Source organism: Pelobates fuscus, chromosome 3 (genome assembly GCF_036172605.1).
Source record: "Pelobates fuscus isolate aPelFus1 chromosome 3, aPelFus1.pri, whole genome shotgun sequence".
Taxonomy (NCBI): Eukaryota; Metazoa; Chordata; class Amphibia; order Anura; family Pelobatidae; genus Pelobates; species Pelobates fuscus.
The window spans coordinates 269,013,263-269,038,223 of record NC_086319.1 but is presented as its reverse complement, the minus strand read 5'-3'; the positions used below and the strand labels follow the sequence as shown (position 1 = coordinate 269,038,223).

At 41.0% G+C, this 24,961-nt stretch overlaps 1 protein-coding gene across 1 annotated transcript; it reads left to right on the top strand.

Moving 5' to 3' along the window:
- Nucleotides 1–224: 224 nt before the first annotated feature.
- LOC134601102 (deleted in malignant brain tumors 1 protein-like) lies at nucleotides 225–24,537 on the top strand. The gene is made up of 8 exons (XM_063445533.1): nucleotides 225–323; nucleotides 5,409–5,530; nucleotides 16,469–16,607; nucleotides 16,689–16,799; nucleotides 18,713–18,846; nucleotides 19,657–19,829; nucleotides 20,115–20,386; nucleotides 22,904–24,537. The coding sequence occupies exons 1-8, from the start codon at nucleotides 272–274 to the stop codon at nucleotides 23,161–23,163; spliced, it is 1,263 nt and encodes a 420-aa protein (XP_063301603.1). The 5' UTR covers nucleotides 225–271; the 3' UTR covers nucleotides 23,164–24,537.
- Nucleotides 24,538–24,961: the final 424 nt, after the last annotated feature.

The window sequence follows — 24,961 nt, the reverse complement described above, 5'->3', positions numbered from 1 at the left end:
AGAGCATGCTTCCAATTGGGCTATTTTACCTGGAATTTGAAATTCACATTGAATTCTCTCTCTAGTAAATAGCCATGTATATCTCCTCTCCTCGCATTCTCCGAATAGGGCACAGCCAGACCTGAATCCTTGCCCCTCCCTTCTGTAACCTAAGCAGCGAGCCACTCCCAAAATCTGCACTCCTCCTTTCTAAGACGTCGGTTCTCTTCCCCATTCCACCTCCCCTCTACCCAGAAGTCCTGCCCTCTTTTCCTTTTAAACTTTCCCTGGCATGGAGTTGGCACTTCCCCTTTCCTGTTACTTGATGTGGTTCTACATTTTTGGTGAGTTTGAGAAACCCACTTTGTTACCTTAACTTTCTTCATTGATCACCTACCTTCACCCTTCACCTCTCTCAATCTGTCTTAGCTACAGACCTCTCTCGTTCCCTCATAACAAACGGAACACACCATAGCCATATTATATGTCACATGTCCTGTTTCAAAACACGGGAATGATGGGAACTTAAAAAGACATTACATTTTCCCAAAAACTTTGTAAACTGAAAGTAAAAACCAATCTATGTACATAACAAATGTTGAGAGCCCCCCTAAAATATGATGAAGACACAGTGGAGTCAGCTGTACTTATATTTAATGTGCCTAACAAGTTCTGCAACTGCTTTGCATACATAAGGTCTATTATTGAGAGGTATTGGCTGCCCATGTTCCGTTTTTGCTAAGGATCATAGGAGTTGTAGTTCAACAAGTTGCCAGCCAGTGGCAAAACCACAGGTACTATAAGATATTCTATATCTGTATTTTGCATTGATTGCTGTAGCAGTAAATTCTGTAACCATCAATGTTTTATATGGTATGTTTTCAAAGAAAGGGGCAAAGTTACTGAAATGGAAAAACAAAATCTCAGCTATGTTTCCAGCTCAGATATTTTGAATTTAAAATGTGCAATTCCCTGGTGAATTCTTAAGCGAGCAACTCTGAAACAGGATGGAGAACTCTGCCAGGTTAATTCTCTAAACTCTGAATTGTAGCAACTATATATTCTAAAATTTAGACAAAAATAGCAGATTTTGAAAAAAATCGACAATTTAGCTATATTTACAGCTCGGTTGCAATTCACAATTTACAGGGTTAATCACCAAACCCCAGATTTTGCATGGTAATTCTCATATTTTTAAAACCAAGTATGGTTGGAAATTGGTCTGCCTGAGCAGATCTACACCAATCGCCCAGATTAATTCAGTGTTTGGAGTAAAACTAGTGCTTCTGTATCCGAACCCTGTATAAAGTATCGGGATGTGGAAAATTCGCAAAGCACGGTTTCAATAAAATTCGGGACAGAATGTATCAGGCAGGCAAATTATTGTTCATTTTCCTTCATGCAAGTTAATAATTTTAAAGGGACACTGTAGACACCCATACCACTTCAGCTCATTGAAGTGGTCTGGGTGCAATGTCCCATGTCCCTTAACCCTACAGTGGTAATTACTGCCGTTTCTGAGAAACGGCAATAATTACCTTGTAGGGTTAACTCCTCCTCTAGTGGCTGTCTATCAGACAGCCACTAGAGGGACTTCCAGAATCGAAACAGACCTTTGGTCCGTTATCTGACACTGGACGTCCTCATGCACATTAGGTCTTCCCAGCCGGCTGTCGGTGGGGTAGAAGCGTGGGCAGAGCCTGACCCAGTGCCAAAGGGGTTTTAACCCCTTCAGCAGCACAGTAGGGGGTGGGGATGCGAGGGAGGGGGGCACTGCAGGATTCTACAGTGCCATGAAAACGGGTTTGTTTTCCTGGCACTATAGAATCCCTTTAAGTACTATTTGCTCGTAGGCAATGCAAGCGTTAATTATGTGGCGGATGGCAAGGCTTGTTAGCCAGCTGCCATATTACTGTAAGGGAGGTTTAAAATCTCTCTTTGCCCACACCTGCCATTTGACAGGTGTGGACATGTCTACTAAATGTTTAAAACTAGTGACTGGGCAGTCATTGCTGCCCAGATGCTGGAAGAGCCCCATCCCATGATAATGGGGTCTGTAAAATAACAGTGGGTGGACGCAGTCCCCCCTGTGGGAATCAGGTGGTGGACTATTAAATAAACTGTCCACCCCCTCTGCGGTGGGGGCTATTTGAAAAAAAGGAACAGGGGGACATCCTTATGTCCCCTCTGCCCCCACCTGTAATCATCGGGTATGCATCTCTACAGGGAAAGTTCAGCATCTCCATGCAGAGCGTGAAGATGCTGAGCGTTAGTTCACATTGTGCAGCACTGCCCCAGGAACTCCCCTCTAGTGTGCATCTGAGTGACTGGAACTGTAGGTGTCTCAATGTAAACACTGCCATTCTCTGAAAAGTCAGCCTGGGCATGCTATAGACCAATAACTTACTTACAGAATGTAACTGAGACATGAGGTGAGGAAGGCCCTGCTCAAACGAGTTTGCAATCTATGAACAAATAAAAGGCAAACTATTACAAATGGTAACCGGAAACAAGGTTATTGAGGACCCTTCTTGAACAAGTTTTTTTAATCTAGAGCTGGTCCTTTTGTAAAGATTGAAACCTTGGCTGGTTCTCTTGCATCCTTACAGCATGAGCCAGGGGGGGGGAATTCTGTTACTCAGAATTAGCTGAGGCACAGCGCCATGTGGATGCATACATTTTGCTCTGATCCTGGAGTCTCAATAAACCAATCACTGCTGGCTTTCCACCCATTGTTTGCATTTTGCTTTCTACTTCTTCCCATTCAAAGCCAGCTCAACAGATCTCTCATCAACAGCTTATAAGGATTTTTTGAGCTATGCAAAAGTCTACAGATCTCAATAAGTGAACCTTTTAAAATAAGGTCAAGTATTTAAGGTAAAGTATTTAAATGTTGATGATGGGAGATATATAAATATATATTTAAAGGGACAAAGTTGGGCTTATAGTATGATAGAGATATATATCCTTTAATCTGGGTCTTCAGCTTGTCTCAAATTTAACAAGAGTGCATAAAACCAAAACCAACTGATAGTAGAACCCACTAAAATTATTCACTCTTATCACCTGTCCAGGGGATACAATCTTCCCATCCTCGACAAAGAATGTGATTCTACACTGTTTGGTCTATACTCCGATATTCATCTTTTATCCCTGTCCATCTGCTTTGCAAGCAACGCCCACTGTGTCCTAGAGAGCCAGTCTATACACCATCAGCACTTTATAGAAAATGCAAGCGGTATGGTTCTTGAAACATTTGATACTCAGCCAATAAATAGCATTAAAATATGTATAAAGTAAATATTGCTAATAGAAGTGAAGCTGCATCAATATCATTAGGAAAATGGTAGGTGTTGCGCCAGGTGCCTCAGTAACCCACCAGTTTAGTTAAACTGATTGAAAACAACCAAGAATAATGGAATAATGTCTGCAGCCTAATGGCACCTCAACCACTACATTGGCATGTGGTGCTTTTAATGCCTATTATTATTATTATTATTATTATTGTTTGCATGTATGCTCTTTCAAGCTCTATGGCTTGTTTGTGAACACAGAATAACATTTTACTATAGCTAAAAAAAAAAAAGGTTCCAAAGACCCATTGCTTCTTTTAGGGAGAAGGGAGGGTCGTTATGCTATGAATAGTGGCTAATGCCATTTGCACAGAAGCCGGTGTATACATAGAAAAGGGCGAACTGATCTAAATGTATTTAGCAGGTGGTAAAACATCAGGTTAGTACAGAGGCCTTTAAGACCCTGTGCTCCAAGCAAAATTGGTTATATTCTTAACACAAGAATAATAATACTTATATATTATTATTATTATTATTACTACCACACGTGTAATAATGACCTAATTGTGTGCCCTTGGAGTGATGCACTAAAATGTGCTCTTGTAAGGACATGTTAACTAGGGCTTTAGGTGAAGGCGCAGTGCCCTCAAATGAACCTCCAGATCACATTCCTGCTTAGAGTTAAAGTGCTGGATGCCCGTCTTTACTAGAAGACTGTCATTTGTAAAAGGAATACTTATACTGTTTAGCAGAATCACCTTGGAGTCGCTATGGGATTCTGAACAGCTCTTACCTCTGGGGAATTTTTCAAAGCTTCTTTATTATGTATCTCTAAAATAGAACCCGTCAATTAAGTCACTTTAAAGAGAAAGGTATAACCTGTTCTTTATAGGTGGCTGGTTCTTTAAATGCCTGTATCGTTAATTTGTTAGGAAGGAAAAATGTATCATTATAAGTAGCCAAATAAAACCAGGATTATTCAATAATGTAATTTGGACAAAGCTCCAGAGGTGCCATCTAACGAAAATAAATAAATAAAAATGTTTATGCATCTTGTGCACATTGTATTTGTTACATGCACAATGTAGTAGATTATGAGCTAGAGACTCATGGCCCTGGGTAGTGGCACGCTTTAACTACACAATATATTCGCACAATATAGTTAACTTGTTTGCATAATCTACATTTATTAAATTGTGAGCACATGAACCAGTCCTTTGCTGGTCTCTAACATGGCGGGGGAATTTGTAAGGCCGGCTTCACTGCCATTTTGGATCCAGTGTTAATTTTGTCAACGAACAATTTTAGTCGAGTAAAACTAGACTAAAATTAAAACAAGTCAGATGACTAATATACGACCAGTGGCATACATACCGTGGTTGCAGCTCCCATCAGGCTGAGCCCTCACTGGACCCCAGGAAAAGTCACCCTCCTGCAAAAGATAGGAAACGGGAAACCTTTTGTGTATGTGTGTCTTTGTATGTATGTATGTGTCTCTGTATGTATGTGTGTGTGTATGGGGGAGGGAGCCACGGATCAGTTACGCACCTGGCCCCATGGATTGTACGTACGCCACTGTATATAACTAAAATTACATTCGGAGTAGGCAGAAGTTGCAGGGTGTGAGGGAGTAAGTGCCATCCCTAGTGCTCATTATATGAAAGTGTCAGCCCTATTGCTCTTTATGTACTTTTAGTGTGCGCACAATTTAGTAGGTCATGCGCACAAGTTAAGTATACTGTACTCTCTCATGGGCTCTATCTAATAAATGGTGTGCACCTTTGGGTCTCTGTAGATTTGTCAAGAACTGAAAGTCAATTTAAAGTATTTTTTTTTTTTTTTTTTTGGCAAAATAGTTGAAGTTGACTTAAGTGCTGAGAATTTCAACAGTTTGATTATTGTGGTGGGTCCCAATTTAAAAAAAAAATCATGTATTTGGAGGTTCATTTAGTTCTATTTATCTTACTGTATTTACTGGGCTTGAACACGGGCCACTTGGGCTACATTATAGGAAGAAAAAAATGTTACGCTCTGGGTGTGCATCAATAGAGCATGTAGTCCATCGTCGCTAATATATACTGCATTTGTGCAACTTAGTTGATGTTTTCTTTTTTTTTTTCTGTCTCTGTTCAATAGGTCTAAGTGCTGACTCTGTACCTCGCAGCTCGTTAGTGACTTTCCAAGATGAATCTGTATCTGAGAGCGGAGAAACATGCAAAGGAATCGTCCTCCTCACCGCCAATCAGTCAAGCAGCTTGGTATTGCCTTTATTAATACTGCCTCGTGCTATTTCTTCAAGGGGCAGCGGGAATTGCATAGTAATGACAGAGTAGGATAAATGGTGGAGTGCTGTGATTAAGTATTGTTTGGAGAACTTCTCTCAATCTTCTTCACATTCTGTTCAAGAATTGTATTTGGGAGATGAAGCTGTTCATGGCAGCTCCAGATGTTCACAGAAAAGGCTGAGTCTTTGTCTCGGCATGGTCTGCAAGGTCAGATTGGTTTAGGAGCTGCAATGTAATCTATTCACAAAGTTATCTGAATTCCTATGTTGCAAACTAAAATTCCCTTTGTGAAGCCCATTTTTCTGTTCATGAAACACAAATTAGTTTTTTAGTTGTATTTGCAGCCTTTTGGTTAAATGGTTACTCCAAATACCATGACCACTTGATTGGTTTTAAAAGGTCATGTTGCCTGGAGTCTGTCTTTGTAGTGTTTCGCTGCCCATACAGATCTTAACCCTCGTGCTGCTGGAGGTGTAACTTCATTTTTGGCAGCATTATTGTGTGTTATGGCTTATCTGATATTTGTGCAAATGTTCGGTTTGTCGTCCACACACACTCAGCATGCTTGCAACATCCAATGGCGGCAACCCCCTCCTCTGTGCCACCCATGTCCTCCACGCAAGCCTTTTTTTGGTTAAAATTCTATTGTTCACAAACTGTATTGGATCCTGTTATGTGTGCTGTGCACCTTTGTGCGTAATCTTGCTATTAACATTTTTGTGGGCACTGCACATGTGCAAATTAGTAATTAGGACAGGGCAAGGACACTGCTCACGTGCAAATTAGTAATTAGGAAGGACATAGGACACTTCACACTTGCAAGTTAGTTAGTAGTTAGGTCAAGGATAGGGCTACACTTGTGCAAATTAGGTAGTGATTAGGACAGGGACAGGACACTGCACACCTGCAAATTAGTTAGTAATTAGGACAGGGATAGGACTACACTTGTGCAAATTAGGTAGTGATTAGGACAGGGACAGGACACTGCACACGTGCAAATTAGGTAGTAATTGGGACAGGGATAGGACACTGCACACCTGCAAATTAGGTGGTAATTGGGACAGGGATAGGACTACACTTGTGCAAATTAGGCAGTAATTGGGACAGGGACAGGACACTGCACACGTGCAAATTAGGTGGTAATTAGGACAGGGACAGGACACTGCACACGTGCAAATTAGGTAGTAATTGGGACAGGGACAGGACACTGCACACGTGCAAATTAGGTAGTAATTGGGACAGGGAAAGGACACTGCACACCTGCAAAATAGGTGGTAATTAGGACAGGGATAGGACACTGCACACCTGCAAATTAGGTAGTAATTGGGACAGGGATAGGACACTGCACACCTGCAAATTGGGTAGTAATTGGGACAGGGATAGGACACTGCACACCTGCAAATTGGGTAGTAATTAGGACAGGGATAGGACACTGCACACCTGCAAATTGGGTAGTAATTGGGACAGGGATAGGACACTGCACACCTGCAAATTGGGTAGTAATTGGGACAGGGATAGGACACTGCACACCTGCAAATTGGGTAGTAATTGGGACAGGGATAGGACACTGCGCACCTGCAAATTGGGTAGTAATTGGGACAGGGATAGGACACTGCACACCTGCAAATTAGGTAGTAATTGGGACAGGGATAGGACACTGCACACCTGCAAATTGGGTAGTAATTGGGACAGGGATAGGACACTGCACACCTGCAAATTGGGTAGTAATTGGGACAGGGATAGGACACTGCACACCTGCAAATTAGGTAGTAATTGGGACAGGGAAAGGACACTGCACACCTGCAAAATAGGTGGTAATTAGGACAGGGATAGGACACTGCACACCTGCAAATTAGGTAGTAATTGGGACAGGGATAGGACACTGCACACCTGCAAATTGCGTAGTAATTGGGACAGGGATAGGACACTGCACACCTGCAAATTGGGTAGTAATTAGGACAGGGATAGGACACTGCACACCTGCAAATTGGGTAGTAATTGGGACAGGGATAGGACACTGCACACCTGCAAATTGGGTAGTAATTGGGACAGGGATAGGACACTGCACACCTGCAAATTGGGTAGTAATTGGGACAGGGATAGGACACTGCACACCTGCAAATTGGGTAGTAATTGGGACAGGGATAGGACACTGCACACGTGCAAGTTAGTAATTGGGATAGGGACAGCTCCCAAGATGATGTGGACTACATCTCCCCAGATGCTTAAGAACATTATGGGAGATGTAGTCCACAACATATGGAGTACCGAAGGTTGCCTACCACTGGATTAGAATTTTGTAAACCTGGATGTTCATAGTATAATTATTATCTCAAACATCATGGCTGTTGTCGTTACAGACATATTTGTAAATGTTGTAGTCAAGTCTGCTAGGAATTTGGTAAGTGTTAATTCTACACTGCCAGCCGGCCAAAGTTTTTTTTTTTTTTTTTTTTTTGTTTTTTTTTTACTGCATGCTAACCTTTCCCTGCACATACTAAACTCTCTAAAAAATTAGATTGGATAAAAGAACACTGCATAATAATATCAAACACTTATAAGGCAATAAAGTTACTCTTAAAAATACATACTTTCCAATTAATGTTCACTGTTTTGTTTTTATTTTTTAAGTAGCCCTCAGGGAGAGGTGGTCTTTTGTCTCAAAATAAACCAAAACGGGGTGCAAGCGAATCTCTAAATAGTCTTAGAAAACACACGAGCTGCTCTGGTCACTTTCATACTGTTTCCTGATTTACTAAAGCCAGCATTGTTTGTTTTTGTAGCTCTGATCTATTCCTCAGAAATCCTTAAATTTCAGGTTTAATTGGAGCTGAATTTAAAACATATGAATGTCTCATGGAGCCAGACAGCTTCTTGTTAATATGAAAAGTAAAGTAAGTAAGCTGTTTTAAGCGGTAAGAGAATGGGACATTCCAAAGACGATTCTAAAGTTATTTATTTATTTTTTCTAAATTACATTTTGGAAGCTCTCGAGACTGCAGATTATCAGGACAGGCTCAGACAGTGCTGGGTTTATTTATTTATTTATTTTTTTAATTTGCCTTTACTTATATTTAATTGACAACAAGATCATTTGGTCGATGATCACACGAACATTATAACATTGTACATCCAAAAGGGGCCTTTCCCATATTTTACATTTTACACAAGTCAACATGTCTTGCAGTTATTATATAAATGAAACATCACTTCATTTCCACTGACGTAAACTCTGACTTCTGTTGGTATTTATGTGTCAAACACTGTAGCCGTGTGCATTGTCCCACATTCACTTCCTATTTATGTGTGCACGCGTGTATTGCTATCCTTTTCACTATCCTACCTTATTTTGTATGCGAATTTAGTAGAAAAGACTGCCATGGTTCCCATATGGCCCTACATTGTTGAGATTTTCCTATCGTCGACATCCTTAATTCTTCCATTCTATGAATCTCATCTATTTTCATGAACCATTCCCTCCTAGAGGGTCTCCTGGATGTTTTCCACAGCCCTGCTATCACAGATTTAGCTGCGGTTAGTGCATAGAACATGAGTGAGCTTTTGAATTTGGGTATGATTATCGGAGCATTGAAAAATAATAATGTTTCGGGATTAACGGGCAGAGAAATACCACTGAGTTTCCCGGTGATCCTCGCCACGTCCCTCCAGTATCCCACTATCCTCCTACATGACCACCATATGTGTTGGTATGTGCCCTGGTTTTTCATACATCTCCAACACAACGGTGATATACTCGTGTCAAATTTGTTAACATCTACGGGAGTGACATACCATTGTGAGAGAAACTTATAGTTAGTTTCCTGTAACATTATGCTAGAGTGTGATTTCATCATTTTGGTGAAAATCGCGTGCCAGACCTCATCTTCTATCGGGGTTTCAAACCATTTTGGTTCCTCATAATTCGGGAGAGTGTGATTAGTGCTTTCTTGCAGCAAGCGGTAGCATGTGGTTACTACTTTTGTTTTTGAAGGGAGGGAGCACAGCTTCTCGAATTTCGCTACCTCGCGGGGCCTCCATTGTAAAAGCCCTTCCTTGGTCAGGAAATGTTTTAGCTGATGGTACTGGTAAATTTGTGTCATTGTTGGGTGATTTGTGCCTGTGAGGTCTTTCAGGGATACAAGACCGTTCACGGTGACTATATCTTGTAAGGTTACAATTTTGCCCCTCGAGTCTGTAAGAACATTACCTTGTATCACATTAACACTACCTGATGGGAATAATGGATTGTGCGATATGGGGTAGTGTGGTCACGGAGTTGGTGTAAACTCTTTGCGTAAGTGTATGTTTTTCCATGTTTCTAGAGTGGTGGAAATCGTGGGTAGGCCTCGTGGTAGGTGTCCTCTGCCAGTGGAAAGGGCCCATGGGAGCGCTTTGAGGGGCGTGTGTATTTGTGTTTGTTCTATATCAACCCATGCCTTAGCGATCCCTTCCCTGGACCATTCTAATATCCTCGCTAAGTGGATCGCCTTATGGTAATTCTTAATATCAGGACATCCCAGGCCTCCTTTCTCTTTGGGTTTGGTCAGTAAGTTGAAGGCTATCCGCGGGCGTTTCTTCGCCCAGATGAATGTTGTAAGCATTGATTGGATTTTACGGAAGAAAGTGGTTGGAATGGGAATAGTGTTCAAGAGATACAAGATGCGTGGGAGTATATTCATAGAAATTATGTTTATACGACCCATCCATCGGAAGTGAGGTTTATCCCACCTGTTAAGTCTTTATTTAGGGCTACCAGTAAGTCTGGGAAATTTTCTTTGTAAAGAGTTTTGTGTGTATTGGTAATTTTTATCCCTAGATAGATATTTGATGGAGTGTTTTGCCCATTGGAAAGGATATGTTTGTTGCAACCTCCGTATCTGTTCTGGGGGTATGTTAATGTTAAGTATTTCGCATTTGTCCATGTTGATTTTGAAGTTTGAGGCCTTGCTATAGTCATCTAAAACCTCCGTCACATAGGGGAGACTTTGTACTGGATGTTCGATGGTAAATAATAAATCATCGGCGAAAGCCGAAACTTTGTACTCTTGTTTTTGGACCTTAATGCCTTGTATGTTGGCGTGTTTGCGTATTGCCTGTAACAGGGGTTCTAGTGATAAGATGAATAAAAGTGGTGATAGCGGGCAGCCCTGTCGAGTGCCATTGCTTATCTTGAATGGTTTGGAGAGTTGACCATTAACCTTCAGTCGGGCTGTGGGGTGGGAATAAATGGCTTTGATCCATTGTAGTCATCTGTGCCCAAATCCCCGCATCTCGAGAGTAGTTAAAAGGAAGGTCCAGTCCACCCTGTCAAAGGCCTTCTCCGCATCAATTGCTAGGAGTAATGTCGGAGTTTGCGTCTGACAGGTATGGTTAATTAAATTTATAATTTTGGAGGTGTTGTCTTTCGCCTCTCTTGCAGGGACAAAGCCTGCTTGATCTGGGTGGATCAATCCTTGAAGAAAGGGTTTGAGCCTAGATGCCAGCATCTTCGTAAATATCTTGATGTCAACATTAATAAGGGATATTGGCCTATAGCTGGCGCATTTCTCTAAATCTTTCCCTGGTTTGGGTAATAGTATAATTGTCGCCTCTAATGCTTGACTTGTTATGTGATTTTGGTGTGGGATAGAGTTTATTGCTTCCAGGAGATGAGAGTTAAGCACCGTTTGGAACATTTTGTAGTAGGAGACTGAAAACCCGTCAGGGCCTGGGCTTTTGTTGTGTGGGGTCTGTTTCAAAGCCAATCTGAGTTCATCTTATGTGAATGGCTCTTCTAGCGATCTTGTTGCTACTGGGGGAAGAGTGAGGTCAAATTTGTTCTCTAAGTATCTCTTCATGTCTTCTGTGTTAGATTCCCTCCCCTTCAAATTGTATAGTGAGGTATAGTATTCATGGAATGTGTCAGCTATGTCTTCCGTAGTGTATGCAAATGACTCGTCTAAGCGTTTGATCTTAGGTATGTAGGTAAGTGTTTGTTTCTGTTTTAGGGCTTGTGCCAGGAGTTTCCCACTCCTGTTTCCTTGTGCATAGTAAAGCTGTTTTGTCCATAGGATGGCTTTTCGCGTCTTATCTTGTAATAATGATTTGAGTTCTGTCCTAAGGGCTATTAGATTACAGTATATTGAGTCTGTCATATTGAGCTTATGAGAGCCTTCTAGCTGTTCAATATTTTTGATGAGGTCATCTATTTGTTTAGTTTTTTCTCTTTTGATTTGTGAGCCCCATTTTATTAATTCCCCTCTAATTACTGCCTTGTGTGCTTCCCATTGCGTAAAGGCTGTGGTGTCTGGGGTTTTATTTTCTTTAAAGTATAGCGTGATCGTGTCGTTTATTGAGTCCTTGACCCGCTTTGTTTGTAATAAGGTGGGATTGAGTTTCCATGAGCCTTTAGGGCGAGGGAGGGAGGGGATAGCTAGTGTGAGGGGTATCGGATAATGGTCAGACCATGTCATTGGGCCTATAGAGGTATCCTTGATCAAGCCCAAGTCTCTGTGTGATATCAGGAAAAAAATCTATCCTGGAGTATGATCGGTTAGGGGCCAAATAGTGTGTATAGTCTTTTGTGGTTGGGTGGAAAATTCTCCAGCAATCTGTTAGTTGGTGTGTGTGGATGATGCGTTGCATTTGTATTCTCGTCGTGGTGAGGTGATTGCTATGATGGGATGTGCTATCCTTTTTGGCATCCAATGAGACATTAAAATCCCCTCCCATAATCTGTATGCCATTCGTATTTTGCTTGACCTTTGCCATAATCTTTCTGAAAGCCCCGCATTGGTGTTTATTGGGAAGGTATATTGCTACCAGTGTGATTGGCTCTGTCCCTACTGTACCCTGGAGAATAATAAACCTGCCCGGTTTATCCGTAATGTATTTAGAGTAAGTGAAAGGGACCTGTTTTCCCATTAGTATCGCTACCCCCCTTGATTTACTCTTGTTATAATTGTTATAGTATACTTGTTGGAATTTGGGGTGTGTAAGTTTTGGGTCCGTAGGGCCTCGTAGATGGGTTTCTTCCAGAAATGCTATGTCTGTTTTTCTAGTGGCCAGTTCTGAGAGTACCATCTTCCTCTTTTCGGGGGTATTTAGCCCTCTAATATTTAGGGAGCAGATCCGTAATGTGTTCATAATCTATAGTAAATTGGTCTGTATCGCTGTAGGAAGTGAACGGTTACAATTGGGATTCTGTGGACTATAGGCACACGGACAGTGAAAGAGTGCGTAGAGCCCCTGTCGTGGGTTATGTTTGTTCGTGGATAACCTTGATGACTCTGAGAGAGAGCACTTAAGAAGCAGAGTTATTCTTAAACACAAGAAAAAATTAACTATGTACAACTTGAGAGTAAGTAGTTATGGAGCGTCTAATCCTTTGAAGGAGTTGCCCCAACGGCAAGAATTAGAGGTCTAGGACTTGTCGGTAAAGAGTTCCTTGCTAAATGTATAGTTGTCTAGACCCCTATTAAGGAGTCGGTACTATCCCTTGAGTAGTAGTGTTGGGTTTATATCTAATGTAAGGCGATCTGACTGCAGATTATCAGGACAGGTTCAGACTGTGCTGGATTTATATCTAATCTAAAATCATCTGACTGCAGATTATGAAAACAAATTTTTACAAATGAGGTTTGTACTTTATGTATAATAATCTCATCTCAGATTATCAGATCAGACTCAGCCAATGTTGGATTTATATTTAAAGGGAAACTAGAATCACCATGACTACTACAGCATAATGTAGTGGTTCTGGTGTCTATAGCCTTTCCTTGGAGGTTGAGTATTTTTAGAGAAAAGGAAGTGTTTACCTAGGAACACCTCTAGGTACAATCACTCAGACGGCCACTAGAGGTGCTTCCGGAGTCAGTGCTGCACTGTGTGCAACCCTTATATTCAATGTCTCCACGCTCTACATTGAGGCTCTGAATATTCCCCATAGAGATGCAACTGATTCAATGCATCTCTATGAGGAAATGTTGATTGGTGCAGTGTGGTGTTTTGCTATGGGAATAGATTGGATTGGCTGAGATTGTGGCGAGACTGGTAGGGTGTGGGGAAAAAAGATTAGTAAAAACACCTTTCCTAAGCGACCTAAGGGGGTCGAGGACCTAAAATAGTTAAACACTACAGTGTCAGGAATACATGTTTTGTAGCGTTTCAGGACGGGGCCTTGACTGAACTGATTTTGTATGTAATGCAAGGTGATTTCCTGTTGAGGTGCAATTAATATTCTGTAAATAAGGCCTAATTAAAACATATATGCAAACACACACACAACGTTTAAATATTAAGGCAATTTCCCTTTTGCATTTACAATTTCCGATTCTCTTCATGAAAGCTCCATGAGATCTTATCAGTAGTTGGAGAGCTATTTATGTAGCAGGCTTTGCTATTTTGAGCTAGGAGGTGGGTTAATGCAACTATTTTGGATGTTTATCTTCCACATTAACCTGCTGGACGAACACTTTTATAATTATGCAGGCCTTTCCTTCCCGACTACATGTGTAAAACATGATTAAAATTCACAGCAACATCTAGATGATAACCATCTTCTTTGGACAAAATGATGCTGTGTTGTTCCCTTGTATGTGAACTCAATGGCTTACTAGGCTTAGGTTAATAAAATACATGTGTAACATCCATTCGAACACACGTAGATTTTCCACAATAGTAATAAGGTGTGCAGAGTTGAGCAGGCATTGACCCGTGGTTTGAATATTGGTCAGCAGCTGGGAATTAAATTGGACCTTAATATACAACAAGTGACTGTTGCGGAATGTTTTCCTGATGTATTTCATCAGGATTGTAAGAGACTGCTTTACCTATCACATTGTATCAGTGTCCGTTTTCCTGGTTCAGTAATACACAAATCTCCAATATCCCAGTAGCAGATAATAGCTCTTTAAGTCCTGGATTTTCTCGTTACCTTGTTAGCTCTCCATTTAACGAGTTGGAGTGGGGCCTCCAAATATACCACTCTACTGAGTGTGGGTCCTCCACCAAAGGGAAATAACCCGTATATCGTACAATTAGTGTTACCATATTCTAAACTGGTATAAAGTCAGATCAGAAAAAACTGGGATAGCTGTCTACCTGCCCTGACCTTGGCTCTGTCATATGTTCTGTCTATCTCGGGTATCCTGACATCAGCTTGTCACTGTTATTTGTGTCTGTCTGGGATGTTCTATTGCTATTACATGGACTGGTAATATGGTCTCTGTTCTTCCTACCTTTGTCTTTTGCGATCCAACCCTTAGGTTCTTGAGTTAACCTGACTTACGGTTGTTTCGAAAGTGGCACACAGCAAAGTAAGTAAAGTCTTTTTTTCTGTACAAAACTTTGCTTGCTTATGCTTTGCCAGGATGCCAAATATTGCATAGTCAAGAGTAAGTAATCCTACATATTTAATGCAACAACCTATTGTTACAATTGCATTCCAAATCTTGTTCCCCCTGCATTGACTTTATAAGACCAATGGTTTGGTTTAATGGCATTCCTCGCAGACAGACAAGAAGAATAACAGTGACAGGCTGATGTCAGGATAGACAGAACAATATGACAAAGCCAATGTCAGGGCAGGTGGACAGCTATCCCTCTCCCAGCTTTTGCTGTTCTGAATCCACCATTAAATATCCCAGTGGCCCAGTCTTTGGTATACCTTTGGGATTACAGGGGAGCCAACCCATATACAAACCTACACAGGGCTGGGCTACCAAAGGCCCTGTACAAATCCCTCACGCTTCCTCACTCTTGCTGTACTGTGCGAGCAAACATCCCAACACACCTCCTGCTATTTTAATCCATTGAAGATTATTGGTGTGAGGATAGTCCACGATCCCTGTGTGCTAGTATCTTAGGGGACTGTTTCTGTATGGGAGACTACCCTCCCATAACCATATAATACATTAATCATTAATAAATTAATTCCCTGTCTGTGTCTCATTGCCCACAAAATACGTCTTTTCACTAGAGGACTTTCTGAAGCAAAGTTGTGCTGGTTCTTCATATGTGTGCTTACTGGACATCAGTGACAGATATTCCTTATTTACTTGTATACCTGTAGCCTCGATTTGTTACTTAGACAGGGTATTAAAATGCTCCCGGTACTCCTCCAATAGAAGCATATTGCTTGTTTAACCCAAGATCTATGTTTAATGACTTGATGACAAAACTTGTGCATAGTTATTATTATTATTATTATTATTATTATTATTATTATAATTCCGAAGCGCTGTACAATAGGTGGACTAACAGACACGTAATTGTAACCAGACAACTGGATGCACAGGAACAGAGGGGTGGAGGGCCCAGCTTAATGAGATTACATGCTGGAGCGAGTGGGGTATAGTGACACAAAGGGTATAAGTAGGGGTAATGAAATAGGTTGCTAGAAAAGTAATCATTGAGAACTTATTATTTTTTTAAAGTTGCAGGAGAGGAGTCATCGGGCAATGTATAGTAAAAGGCCTATTAAAGCACTATTATTAGCACAAGAGTTTCTTCTATTATGTCTGTTAGTAACTGTTGAAAGGCTCGTCTTTGTACAGCTGCAGCAAAGTCTGTCATTATGAAGACCGCGGCTGCCCTCTTCTGTGGTTATTTTGGTCTTATTATGTAGGGCTCTATGACTATCACTTGACACGTTGTATTCTATTAGTGGATATATGTGGTCCATCAGTAAGATATATGTCAATCTATAGAAACAAATATGGTAATAATGCTCATATTGTGTGTTTGTTGTAATGACAAACGTCTTCTTTTCCGAGACTGCTAGATACCTGTTACAAGAACAACATCAGTTTATTAGCTACTAATCCAGCTGTGCTAGACAGCATGTACTAAGCATGGTGGGAAGATCTTATATATATCTTCCATTTGAGGAGGAACATATAAAATAAATAATCATTATGTGCCCATGTCCAGGTGTGTGATTCCCTTTGGAGTGTGGATTCCCCTCTTGCTCATGTTGTGTGTCAGGAATCTGGCTGTGGAAAGCCAAACCATACGTGGACATTGCAGTCTGTGCCCCATCTAGATGCCGTCCAAGGAGTACAATGCACAGGTACTGATACCAGTAATTGGTCAATGTTACATTAATAACTGTGGGTCATACTCACTTATGCTAGTTCTACTTTAATTTTAGGAGATGAATCAAGTGTGAGAGAATGTGAGGATACAGGGCATATTCAACAGAACTGCACTCTTCAGAGCATCGCCGCTCTAACATGCAACCAGAATATCAAACACAGTCCAGGTACTGATCGTTTATAGCACAGACTGCATGTAGCACAGTCACACACAGTCCAGGTACAGACTGCATGTAGCACAGTCACACACACACAGACTGCATATAGCACAGTCACACACACACACACTGTCCAGGTACAGACTGCATATAGCACAGTCACACACACAGAGACTGCATATAGCACAGTCACACACACACACTGTCCAGCTACAGACTGCATATAGCACAGTCACACACACACAGACTGCATATAGCACAGTCACACACACACACTGTACAGCTACAGACTGCATATAGCACAGTCACACACAGTCCAGCTACAGACTGCATATAGCACAGTCACACACAGTCCAGCTACAGACTGCATATAGCGCAGTCACACACAGTCCAGCTACAGACTGCATATAGCGCAGTCACACAGTCCAGCTACAGACTGCATATAGTGCAGTCACACACACACAGTCCAGCTACAGACTGCATATAGTGCAGTCACACACACACAGTCCAGCTACAGACTGCATATAGCGCAGTCACACAGTCCAGCTACAGACTGCATATAGCGCAGTCACACAGTCCAGCTACAGACTGCATATAGCGCAGTCACACAGTCCAGCTACAGACTGCATATAGCGCAGTCACACAGTCCAGCTACAGACTGCATATAGCGCAGTCACACAGTCCAGCTACAGACTGCATATAGCGCAGTCACACAGTCCAGCTACAGACTGCATATAGCGCAGTCACACACACACACACACACACACACAGTCCAGCTACAGACTGCATATAGCGCAGTCACACACACACACACAGTCCAGCTACAGACTGCATATAGCACAGTCACACACAGTCCAGCTACAGACTGCATATAGCACAGTCACACACAGTCCAGCTACAGACTGCATATAGCGCAGTCACACACAGTCCAGCTACAGACTGCATATAGCGCAGTCACACACAGTCCAGCTACAGACTGCATATAGCACAGTCACACAGTCCAGCTACAGACTGCATATAGCGCAGTCACACAGTCCAGCTACAGACTGCATATAGCGCAGTCACACACAGTCCAGCTACAGACTGCATATAGCGCAGTCACACACAGTCCAGCTACAGACTGCATATAGCGCAGTCACACACAGTCCAGCTACAGACTGCATATAGCGCAGTCACACACAGTCCAGCTACAGACTGCATATAGCGCAGTCACACACAGTCCAGCTACAGACTGCATATAGCGCAGTCACACACAGTCCAGCTACAGACTGCATATAGCGCAGTCACACACAGTCCAGCTACAGACTGCATATAGCGCAGTCACACACAGTCCAGCTACAGACTGCATATAGCGCAGTCACACACAGTCCAGCTACAGACTGCATATAGCGCAGTCACACACAGTCCAGCTACAGACTGCATATAGCGCAGTCACACACAGTCCAGCTACAGACTGCATATAGCGCAGTCACACACAGTCCAGCTACAGACTGCATATAGCGCAGTCACACACAGTCCAGCTACAGACTGCATATAGCGCAGTCACACACAGTCCAGCTACAGACTGCATATAGCGCAGTCACACACAGTCCAGCTACAGACTGCATATAGCGCAGTCACACACAGTCCAGCTACAGACTGCATATAGCGCAGTCACACACAGTCCAGCTACAGACTGCATATAGCGCAGTCACACACACACACACAGTCCAGGTACAGACTACATTTGCACAGTGACCATGTCAGTCCATGTACAATTTACAGTCAAAAACTGTCTCTCAAATGGACCACACATGACAGAAGAATCTAAACACTCACATGACGGTTACTTTTCATATGATGAATTTGACTCTAACCTCTTCCAAATATAACACTGGTCTCCGCTTCATGAAGACACTTCACCTGTGCTTTCTATCCCACAGGTAACTGTTTCATGCGGCTATCCAAGGGTCGCAGCTCATGTGATGGACATATAGAGGTTATGACTGGGAATACTTGGAGCCCTGCATGTTTTACAGGCATCAAGGACAGCGATCCCCAGGTCCTCTGCCAGCAGGTAGTTTTTCTCTCATGCTTAGTTCTATTTCCTCCAGAATGTTAAAAGTTCCTCAGGGAGCCTGATATACTTAAGCTCTTCCATTATATAATGACAACAGATGTCTTTGATATTTAATAGTTTTCGTTTTTTTGTATTTTTATTATTATTATTATATATATATATATATATATATATATATATATATTATATATATATTTTTTTAACTAACATTTTGTGATTCCTTCCAAAAAAACAAATATATTTATGTTAGAAAGAAAAAGTGGAGCATTCTATGGAATTAAATGCTATAATATAGGAAGTGAGTGAGCGAGAATTAGATCATGGTTGCAGTCACAGAAATGGCTTTGCTGTAGGAATGAGTGTTTTGCAGTATATCTCTGATTGTCCCTTTAGTACTTTAAATAATCTTCCATCCTTTATGTATGTTTATTTTTTCTGATTGCGTGTAGATATCCTTGTACAGGTTGTATGTACTATCACTGGATAATGTGTAATGTGAGGTGCTCTGCCCTATGTATTTTGTATGTGCCGGACTTCTTCTGGACTGCACTCGAGGTTCGAATCTAGCATGTGAAAAAGGGTCCACCCATCACTGCTTGTGTTTTAAAAAGGCTACACTATTAGTTATGTGATCCCTAAACTGAAATGGTTTGTAAAGTGTATGTTATCTGAATGCTTAATAGTCCATTATGTTGGTGAAAATTGTTCAAAACTGGCTTTTATCTGGTAGTTCTACTTGTTCCTGTTGTGACTAGTGTGAAGCTGTGTGCTATAATAATCTTTTTTTTTTTTCTTGTGTGTGTACAGATGAATTGTACATATGAGCGCCCTGCTTTCTCTTCTGTGTACAAGCATAAATCACGGGCAGCTGTTATGATCCAGTGTCAAGGAAACCAAACCTCTGTCTGCGATTGTTACCACCATAGTGTGAATATTTGCCAACCTGGTCTCACTACATATCTGCAGTGTAGTAGACCAAGGTGAGTCCAAGATGCACAGTGGGAGTGGGATACTCTGTTTATTGTCCTTTCTATGTGTCAAGCAGACCATGTGTGTTGGATGAAATGCTGTTAGTTTTGTGGCCTTCTGTGGTTGGGTCTGCTCAAGTTTAGTATCTTATGTGATGTTTTCTCTTTATGTGGTGCTTTTTCTCCATTAAATTGCATGATGAGTAGATGGCATTATATGATGTATGCATGTGGTGCTAATCGGGAAGATTCCTTTAACAACTTGTGTTTTTCTATGTTTTTTTGTTTTTTTGCTAGGATGGATGAGTCCTGGTTAGTGTGGGCTGGCATATGTCTTGCTGCAATGTGTATTGTAGCAATGTGCTGGGTACGTGCTACCAAGTCCTGGAAAAGATGTGCTCCATCTTTGTATAGAAATATACGGTCATGTCTCTCCTGTCCCTCAAACACTTATGAACGGGGTCGCCAGAACTCCAAACGACGCAGGAACATTTATGAGACCCCTAACCTTGTAGTCCAAGAGACCAGTAGCCCTCCGTCCTCCCCTACTATCCTACAGAATCCAACAGGTAAGTGAAATCACTACTATTAAAAACATGGAATATTTTCTCAATGTGCTTATTGAATAGACCTCTGCATGCTTTTCAATACTCTACTAACTGCAAATACTATAAATAACTTTATATGAAGTTTGTTTTCCATTAGAAACCTGGGTCGCTTTTTGGTTCATTTTTATATAAAATTTGTGATTTTATCTGCCATACTCCACTCTCAGACAATGTATCAGCCTTCAAGGGGAAACACCACGTCCAATGATTCGTTAAAGAAACACCCCAGAACATAAAGCACATAAGTTTGCTGAAGTGCGTTATGAGTATGGAGTCTAAGAAGAAAAAACTCACAGGCACTCCAACTTCAAGCCGCAGGCAGATTTATTATGACAGAATGCAACGCAACGTTTCGACCGGAATGGTCTTTTTCAAGCTTGAAAAAGACCTTTCCGGTCGAAACGTTGCGTTGCATTCTGTCATAATAAATCTGCCTGCGGCTTGAAGTTGGAGTGCCTGTGAGTTTTTTCTTCTTGGATTATTGTACTGGGATTGCTGGTCCTGCTCTGGAGCACCCTTGGCCGTTGGGACTGAGTGCGGTTCTCATCACTTACTCTGCTCATGAGTATGGAGTCTGTCAAATTTGTGACCGTTAATAAAAGTGCAGATTTCAATTGAAATTAAAACTTTTATGAAGCATTGTTGAAATTCCTCCTGTGGTCAGACATCTGGAGAGGTTTTCTTCCTCTTTTTTTTTTAGCTCCACAGAGCTCACAAAATCGTCAGGCTTGCCTTCTCAATGATACAAGTCATTGAGAAATATTGCAAAAACAGAGTGGTAGACCGCGCCACAGAGGAATAGAAGATAGTAAATTATAAAAATGTATAGCGCCTGGACGGTATAATCCCCGTCTTGGGATATAGTGATGGAATGTAGTATCCAAAGCTCCACAGCCGTCCGTAAAACAAAAACACAAATAAAATCCAATGGTATAGTATGTACTATAAATAATGGTAAAAAAAGAAGTAAGTATCCTACTTACGATTTCCAGAGCAATGACTTGCTCTGGTGATGAAAGCTAATCCCCACCAAGGGATATAAACAGGATCCAAAGTGCACCAGGAACAAAAAGTGAACCAAGGAGAGAAATAGGAAAAAAACTGCAACTTATTTGGATCCTGTTTATATCCCTTGGTGGGGATTATACCACCATTAGCTTTCATCACCAGAGCAAGTCATTGCTCTGGAAATCGTAAGTAGGATACTTACTTCTTTTTTTACCATTATTTATAGTACATACTATACCATTGGATTTTATTTGTGTTTTTGTTTTACGCACGGCTGTGGAGCTTTGGATACTACACTCCATCACTATATCCCAAGACGGGGAATTTTACCGTCCAGGCGCTATACGGCAGAGCTCTCAGTAGCTCTGCAAAGTGTGAGTTAGCCTTTTTACTGGCTTTCCATATATTTTTATATACATATTTTATATTGATATACTGCACTATTATTTGTATTCCCTCAAGGTTTATATCCACTACCATATTGTTGGAATACCCTATATGTATGTATATATCATTTTTATAATTTACTATATTCTATTCGTCTGTGGCGCTGTCTACCACTCTGTTTTTGCACTTTTTGGTTATTAGCAGGTATTGGGAAGTCCTGCTGGTTCACTGCTGCTGTATATTTTAACTATTTTAGTGAGCGCCTATTACCTGCTTTTTCTATTGAGAAATATTGGAATGCCATTGCATGAATGCCCGCTCTCGAGGCTTCAGCACAGAAGGTTTACAATGAAACTCTGATTGGTGCGTTTCCAGGCAGAGCCTGGAAGACTGTCCTGGTGAAAGAGGTGAGAACAGAAAACGTGCAGAAAAAAAATACATGCACACTTTCTTTGTGGGCATATTTACCAAATTATTGAGAAACATGAAAATAAAACCATTTCAGGGAATTGTTCCTTTATTATGTTTGCAAATCTGCTATATCTAACTAATTGTATTCGTTAGGTCTGAAAAATTAAGTGAATAAATCTACATCGCTGTATTTAGCTACATGAAATTGAAATTGAGCGACTTGTTGTTGGTCCATGTTATTGGTCCATGTCAACCATTGTTACAAGCTCTTCCCTTTTATCTCTACTATTTCTCTTAATTGCATTGTGTGCCTTGGCTGTGCCAGTCCTTAAAGGGATGCTATAGGCACCCCAGACCACTTCATCTTAATGACGTGTTTTTAGTGCCATTTCCCTCTTGTTTTAGCCCTCAGTGTAAAACATTGGCATTTTGCAGGGACAGCAATGAATTGCAGCGTTTAAATGCCTTTTAGTGTCGGTCACTCTGATAGCCACTAGGGGCGCTTCCACAGAAATAACCAATTAAAACTCTGGCATTTTAATCATGCCGGGTAATATATGGCATGCCAGTAATATATCATTAATCATGCCGGGTAATATATAATCATGCCGGGTAATATATGCCAGTTTGCTAAGTTGGGTAAACATTTAATCCTGTTATTTTTTGTTACAGAAGTGAATGCCCTGCTGGCTCCGCATGGTTTCCGCCTTAATAATACAATTACTCCTCCTCCCAGCTACATGCATGCTCTCAAAATCCTCTCACGACCCTTGGAAAACTCACAGACTCCACCACCCAGCTACCTAGAAGCTCTGAAAATTCTCTCTAGGCCAGTGCTGGTACACGTTCATGCCGAAGAGGACTGCGAGGAGAAGGAGGATCTGACGGCTTACACTTATGGGGAGAAGGAAGGCAATACTCAGGACAATTGATGAGTCCTGCTAATATTCAGTAATGCATACAGAACATATATGCTGACTAATGAACGTCTGAAGATCAGCATTACTCCATTGGCCACATGTATTATTTCCTCGCCACGGTTTCCGTTGTTCTTGATAATGTTTCATACTATGTAATTTAAATAGCTCTATTAGTGCATACAATAAGTATGCCAACCTACACGTGTAAGCATGTCTGCCCATGTCCATTAATATTTAACCTGGGAAAAACTTGAATTTGTGGATGGCAGTTAATTAATTTCCAAAACTCCCAGTTTCCAGATAAATCCACTTTTCCCTTCGTTACATAGCTTTTTCTTGTGCAGTCCCTGGTTCTTTAGGTGGGTACAGGAAATATGCAATTTGTATTTTGTTGACAGATGTTACATAATGTCAAGGATTCACTTGTAAAGTGTTGGCTTCAAAATGTCAAGCATATAAATGGTGACACTAGAGTGGTTCTCCCTTCATGTATCTAGCACAGTTTACAGTGGGATAACCCCCACATCCTTAAAGTGCTGGGAGTTACTGAGTTGTACATCCTAACTTTGAGACAGGCATATGCTGTTAGACATCAGCTTAAGCCAGTCCATAGGCCCTTAACCCCTTAAGGACACATGACATGTGTGACATGTCATGATTCCCTTTTATTCCAGAAGTTTGGTCCTTAAGGGGTTAAGTAAGGTACACTCCTAAGCTCCGCAAAACCCACACTAATCCCCAACACTAATGAAGACATTTAAAAACTGTACGATTAGGAGTGGATCTGTAGCGACACTGTCCTTATGACAGCGGCACCATTACCGCAACATATTAAATTCATCCTTTTCGACAGCGACATTTTGATTGGCTACTTACATCAAGGACAAGCATAAACTCCGATCTGATGTTATCGCACCCCCTTTAGGTCACTAAGTCCAGATGATGATCATTCATGTTAGTCCCCTTTTTGTTTTCATTGACATCTCTTTTATGAGCAAGACTGGTTTACACCAAAACCTTTGCCTTTCCTCATACTGATTAGTGTAGATAACTAGTGTTGTATTTCTGGGAATGAATTAAATTCTGTCCCAAAATGAAAATCCCATTTTAATTATTTATTTCAAGCCCTGTTCATTTGTAACAGTGCCTTTTATATATTGTATTTAGCAATGTATATTGCATATTGCTATGAGATTTTATTTATTTCCAAATTGCTTTCCTAGAGAGAATTATGTTAAAATAATAATTCTTGATAATTTCCCCTTACATCATCCCTGTAAAACACACTCCTTCACTGAGATGTTAAAATGACACTAAACCTTAAAACTCTTAAAAACTGTTTTTGCATTGAATCGTCTGGATAATAAATGGTAAAATGCACAGTTATGTTTAATAGGCTGTAGGGCTGCATCGACAGCTCAAGTAAGTTAGCAGGGACTGTGTTTTCATAGACTACCATCAGATAGGTCCTTTACGCTGCTTAGCACAAGATACTATCTATATCCATTTCATGTAAAATAAGGGACTTGCACTGCAGGGACACTGTATAAATGATACAGATGGTATCCCTCGCTATTTGTTGCAATGCAATATATGCAGGATGGTAGAGAGACTCTTCACTGTTTTTTTTTCTGTTTGATTGCGTATGATAGGACTACACTTTCCGCTTCAGAGGTAAAAATGGAAACTCATGCAGATAGCAGTGAGCACCAAGATTTTGTAGCTACTGCTCATGAATTCCAAAAATCGATGATTTATAACTAAATAAGTATGTAAAAATGCCAGATTTATTTTTTTCATTTAAATCAGT

Coding starts and splice junctions, on each gene's coding strand:
- LOC134601102 (XM_063445533.1), top strand. CDS start 272: ATGGAGTTGGCACTTCCCCTTTCCTGTTACTTGATGTGGTTCTACATT. Junction 5,531..16,468: donor CCAATCAGTCAAGCAGCTTG/GTATTGCCTTTA, acceptor GCCCATGTCCAG/GTGTGTGATTCCCTTTGGAG. Junction 16,608..16,688: donor CCAAGGAGTACAATGCACAG/GTACTGATACCA, acceptor CTTTAATTTTAG/GAGATGAATCAAGTGTGAGA.